This window comes from Brachionichthys hirsutus, chromosome 5, assembly GCF_040956055.1.
Source record: "Brachionichthys hirsutus isolate HB-005 chromosome 5, CSIRO-AGI_Bhir_v1, whole genome shotgun sequence".
NCBI classification, from domain to species: Eukaryota; Metazoa; Chordata; class Actinopteri; order Lophiiformes; family Brachionichthyidae; genus Brachionichthys; species Brachionichthys hirsutus.
The window spans coordinates 326,577-332,560 of record NC_090901.1 but is presented as its reverse complement, the minus strand read 5'-3'; the positions used below and the strand labels follow the sequence as shown (position 1 = coordinate 332,560).

At 47.7% G+C, this 5,984-nt stretch overlaps 1 protein-coding gene across 1 annotated transcript in view; it reads left to right on the top strand.

The window, feature by feature from the left end:
• Positions 1-4,278: 4,278 nt before the first annotated feature.
• Positions 4,279-5,984, top strand: part of b4galnt4a (beta-1,4-N-acetyl-galactosaminyl transferase 4a) — a 21,951-nt gene continuing 20,245 nt past the window's right edge. The window contains exon 1 of the mRNA XM_068739851.1: positions 4,279-4,398. Coding sequence (XP_068595952.1) covers positions 4,279-4,398 — 120 coding nt within the window. The remainder of the gene's footprint in view (positions 4,399-5,984) is intronic.

Genomic DNA, 5,984 nt, shown 5'->3' with positions numbered 1-5,984 from the left:
GTGTGATGTTATTCTGGGTGGAATAAGTCCTGCTGGTGCGATGTTATTCTGGGTGGAACAAGTCCTGCTGAGGAAACTCTGCAGGTTATTATTGGCGTAGGTGTGAACACAGAGTTCTGATTCGGCTGGACCTTCACTCCCACTGCAGTCATCTTAAATACTCATCACCGTTGCTGCTGATTCATTTCTTCTCCTTCTGGGTTTGTCTGTGAATTGAATTCCCCGTCTGGTATTAATAAAGTTGAATCCGAAAATAGGACTTTCTTCGTCTCTCGGCAGCAAAGCGAGCGCTGAAGTTTTCTATTAGTAGTAGTATTTGTAATTTTATGTTGCACGATTGCACCGAGGAACATTCCTAGTTGATGGTGATTAAACTCGTGCTGATTCTGGTAGAATACAAGAAATGGAGACTTTAAAACTTCTACTGTGATAAGGCTGCTGCTGCTGGAGGTCTGACTGAAATTACACTCAACATGAAACGTTCAGAGCTGCAAACTCATGCCTCGTGTTCTTCTGATGGATTATACTGCCTGGAAGCAGACTCAAGCATGAATAATTAAAACCCACCCTCCTCCTCCTCACTCTCTCATGTCTGCGCCTCTGCAGCCTCCGCTACTTCCCCTCGACCGCCCCTTCCTCCTCATCTTTAAATTACATTATTATTGTTCACATTTTTAGTCAGTATAACCTGCTGAACTTGGAATAGTAGAAATCTCAAATGCTGTGATTGCCGTTCAGAGTTTGACCTTTTTGAGTCTTTTTGAATACCTGGTAAATGAGACGGGCCTCGGTTCCAGGCACGTCGCATGTCTTCAGCAGTACATTAAGTGCTTTTAGCATTTAGCTGCGATAAGAAAAGAAGGTGGTGCTTCTTCATTCGTCTCATCCTGGGCTAACCTAGCGGGCGGAGCTCGGTTGCTATCGTCTGGATCCTGCTGGATTCATTCCGTCATTAAACGCCCCACCTTGATCTTCCTCTCTTGAGCCGGTAGAGGTTTACAGGTGTATCATCGAGGGGGATCCAGAGCAGTCATTTCAGACTCTGGTGAGACGACAGCTGGCGGGGGGGGGGGGGGGGGCTTTTTCAATTTGCACCTGACCAAACAGGATCAATACTCTGTTAGTGCAAACCAGTGAATCGATGCTGTAGTTTCAATCAGGGTCTTTTTTTTTGTCTCTGTTTTCTTTTTTTGCAGAAATACAATGTGCACAGATTTCCAATTTAAGGTATTTAGTTTTGGTTGCAAGCACTTAAATAAAATAGAATAAAGAAGCAACAGTCTGATGCCAGCCTTTGAATGCAAACGTAATCTCTTCTTGCAGTTGATCCGAAAGGGAAAGACGACAAACAGCAGATACAAATAAAACTTATCCTGCCGCAGAGAAGAATCTCTTAATCTGTTCCAGATGGCTTGAAACTATACAGAAACTCTCTCCGGTCATTTGTACCGTTCTAAATACTGCCACTGCTTGCAGGATTTTACATTTCTCCATCACTTCACATGTTTTGCAGCTCTTTTGTTTTTTTTTGTTTTTGGTACCAACAGTTGGGCCGTTGCCTTGAAGAAGTGTGAAAACAAAGACCTGGCCTGGGTTACGCACGTGCACGTTAGTGGTGACCGTGCACTGATTATGTGCTGCTCTAATGAGGGAGAAGAGGATGAGAAACGGAAGAGAAGAACGGAGAAGTAGTGACACATGGCTGATCTGTTCCGAGGACGATGGAGTCGGTGCTTGTCGTGTTCCCGCCCTTCGGTTCTGCGTTCACGGCTGCTCATAATCAGAATAACCTGGAAGGAGTTCTGTGTCTTCTGAACAGAACGCAGCGCTCAAGGGCCGTTGTCTCGATGAAGATGCTGTTCGTCATCTCAGTCCCTTCATCTCTGGCGGAATCCCGGGAGTCCTCATCGGGTTCCGGTCGCTGTATGGCGAATGCAAAAACGAGGACTGGATTTACTTAGAGGGTTTTTCATGTTTATTGCAGATGGAAGCCAGTTAGCGGCTAATAAGACTAAGGTGAACATACAACCCACTCACCCGTTTCATATCGATGGAGACTCAAGAACAGTGTGGGCATGCTGTGCATTGAAGAGACAAACGACCCCCCCGCCTCCACCCAGGTGTCCAGGGGCTGGGACGGTCGGGCGGATGGATGGAAGCAAATAGTGAGGGAGGACAGTTAAAGGGACCGTCCAGGCACGACATCTGAGATGCACAAAAAAGAGCCCCGAAGACAAAGCAGCGACTTGGGACTGTGGGTGTGTATGGGCAAGGGAAGAGGGGCATTATGGGGATTCCTTGTGGTTCCATCTATCTCCACTATATGATGCCGGCGCCGCCGGGTTGCTTTAGAGTTCACTGCGTGGGTGCTAAAAGTAGATCAAAGGAAAGCGGGGCAGAAAAAGTCAATCCGAGTGTCTAAAAAGTGTCCCGGTAATAAAAGGTGCTGTTATTAACATTATTAACAAGAACGCTCCGCAGTGTTTTCTATCGGTATTTAGAGGATGCACGAGGTACACAGCAGAAAGTCAGACAGGTGAGGCTGCCATGACATAAAAGCAGGAACAATCTTCTCTCTGGACTCACCGGGACGGTTACGGAACGTCCTCGTGGTCAGGACGCAACGGAAAGCGTTTAGAGCAGGCCGGATCCGGATCAGGCTTGTTGTCTTGTGACAGAGGGAATGGGGGGGGGGGTAGATGATGACACAAGCTGCAATAGAGGTGGGTAAGGAACAGACAGTCTTCTGATGAGGCAGGTGGCAGTTGATGAGGTGTACTGTCATTTTGGCATGCTTAATTAACCGGCGGCGATCCGAGAAGTGAGAGAAAAGACAAAAAGAATGGCTGCAGGTACTGAAAGTACGCCACAACGGGCCGAGTCGCCTGCAGCTCGCACTTACCCGCACAAAATGCGTGCACGGCCGCTGAGCTACGGAGGCTTTACCTTTGTTTGAGATGAAAGACTGAGTGTGAAATATTCTCCGGGCCCTGGGGTGACGGCACAAAAAAGAAAGGCTTGCAGAAGGATGAAAAGGTAAAGATGAAAGAAAGTAAAAGTCATTCCCTGGCCGCCGGCTTTGTTCAGGTAAGGTAAAAATGGAGTCTGTTGTGGCCATGAGTTCCTCTCACCTAACTCCGCCTCCCACTGGCGACCTTCCCAAATGAGAATAAAGTCAAATGAGTGTCACTTCCTGCTTATTTGCATGACGATGTTTGGATTTGTTCCAGCTTCCTAATATTGTGTTGTTGTTTTTTTGTTTCCTTTTTATTATGCCCCTGCCAAAGGGGTAAATGGGGCTACCTGCCCATCGTCTACCTGAACACGGTACAGTCAAATGTTTGTAGGGAGCTTAAAGCTGATCTTCTCGTTCTTTTAGTAGTTAGTAATTAGTAGAATTGATCACGGCGTGCTTTGATCGTTCTTAATATTATCTATCGATGCAGGAAATGGACCTCCTGTATCCGTTTGGCTTATTTATTCAGCAGCGTAAGATAAGAAGATGCACATATTGATCGTAAAGATATAAGCGCTGTACAATCTCAGCCCCTGAGGTGTTGTCTTTATGATCACAGATATTATTGATCCCACCAAGCTCCCTGAACGCAGTATTTATGATAATGAATTGTGTAGATGCAGCAACTGATGGAAGTGTGTGTTACAATCTCACAGCTTCGGGTCCCGCTGCTCGTTTCAGCCTCCTCTTTGCCTCTGTTGAATGAATGAATGAATGAATGAATGAATGAAATGCAGGTTTTTGGGTCTGCTGATCATGTTTTATCGTGATCGGTACGGAGGGTTGCATCTGAAACTAAAAAGCACTCTGAGAGCGCAGACCTCCGCCAAGCAGCTCGCTCCCCTTTGGGTGGATTTACACCGTCCACATAGTGATCTGGATCAACATCAGAAGCTCCAACAAATGATGTTTCAAGCCTTCGGAGGAGCTTCAAAGCAGCGCGTTGACGCGCCGTTACCGTGAATCTGTTTCTGTCTGTCCCCCCCACCTCTGCGCGGCGGTCCCCGGTGTTCATGGGCTCAGATTGCGAGCCGAACCGGTCTGGGGTGACTGGCAGTTGGTCGTGTTCCGCTAGTCGCTCAACCCGTGTCCCGCCCCTCCTCCATCCCTCACAGTGGCATTAGAAGGTTATGAGGGTGCACATAGCTGCTACGCATGCACGGCAGAAATTTGGAGCGCCTGACGCCTGTTGTACCTCGACGCGCGTGTGCGTACCTGACAAGTTGCTTGGCAACACCAAAATGTCACCGGCAAACCGACCGATGTCGAGAGAAGAGCAGACATCGAGCAGCTTCTTCGGTGCGTCGCCACCTCCAAAGAAACGGCATCCGGCGGCGGAGAAAGGACTCTTTTCTGAGAAGTGGCTGCAGGATGCGCTAACAGTGAGCGTGCTGAAAGGTGCTGCAGGATGTACCGTGGCTTGACGCTAACAGTGAGCGCGCTAAAAGGTGCTGCAGGTGCTGCAGGATGTACCGTGGCTTGACGCTAACAGTGAGCGCGCTAAAAGGTGCTGCAGGTGCTGCAGGATGTACCGTGGCTTGACGCTAACAGTGAGCGCGCTGAAAGGTGCTGCAGGCGCTGCAGGTGCTGCAGGATGTACCGTGGCTTGACGCTAACAGTGAGCGCGCTGAAAGGTGCTGCAGGCGCTGCAGGTGCTGCAGGATGTACCGTGGCTTGACGCTAACAGTGAGCGCGCTAAAAGGTGCTGCAGGTGCTGCAGGATGTACCGTGGCTTGACGCTAACAGTGAGCGCGCTAAAAGGTGCTGCAGGTGCTGCAGGATGTACCGTGGCTTGACGCTAACAGTGAGCGCGCTAAAAGGTGCTGCAGGTGCTGCAGGTGCTGCAGGATGTACCGTGGCTTGACGCTAACAGTGAGCGCGCTGAAAGGTGCTGCAGGCGCTGCAGGTGCACGTGTAGGATGGTGATTGCTCCTTCTCTCCCTCAAATGTCTCCAGTTCAATCCGTCCATCCGTCCCTCCCTCTCGTCTCCTCCGTGTCTCGTTGTCTTCCTGCCGTACTCATCTCCGCACCATTAATCTTCCAACCGATGGATTGGAGCCACTGACTCGATCACTCCTATTGTCGACTGCAGCCGTCCCTTATTTAGGTGCCATTTTCCTCTCTTCCACACTCCGGTGTCCGGCATGTTGTTTCTTACATGAAGAATGCAAACATCGAGACGGAAATAGTCGGCCTCCGTCTTTCTCTTGGACGGGATCTGTTCTGCAATAGTTTGAAATGAAGGCTTGGACTGATTTTCATTGTTTGAAGGGATTTGGAGGTAAAGGTATGGGGACCCCTAGAGGACTATCCCACTATCAGATTCAGGTTCGCTGAGGCGCTTCCCATGAAAATCAAATTCATTAGTCAAGAAATTAAGTGGCAAAATTGAATCTCAAATTTGCAAAATGAAAAGTGTCAAGTTCATCAGTCAGCCATTCCTTCAGAGAGATAAAAGCCCTCTCAAATCCACACAGGCATGTTCATGGGCTCCTTAGCTCGTCTGTCGTTTAAATACCGTATAGGGTATCTACTGTTGCAGAGGGGCATGTGTTCAGCGGATCAAAGGGCAATACTTGATTGATTCTTATTCTTTTTCTTTTTCATTCAGCTGCTGGAAATAAAAGCACAGCACAGGACTCCAGTCTGACTCCCTAAAATAGTTGCACACATTAAGCATTGGATTTTATTCAATTTGCATACACACTGGTGATTTTTTTTTATTATTGTGCAAATGACCATGAGTAGGAATAAAGTTGTATACAAATGTTTTTGTTCATGTAAAGCAGACTAACAAGAAATCATGAGAAAGTCAGCTGTTGATAAAGTATACTCAAATAGATAAACCAAGCGCTATTCTTCCTGGGGTATTATAAAATAATGTTTCTGAGAGTACTGGAGATTTGTGCAACAATCTCTGTTATGCGGGTTTAGTCTCATTCTAACAGTTTGAACACTTCTGAATTT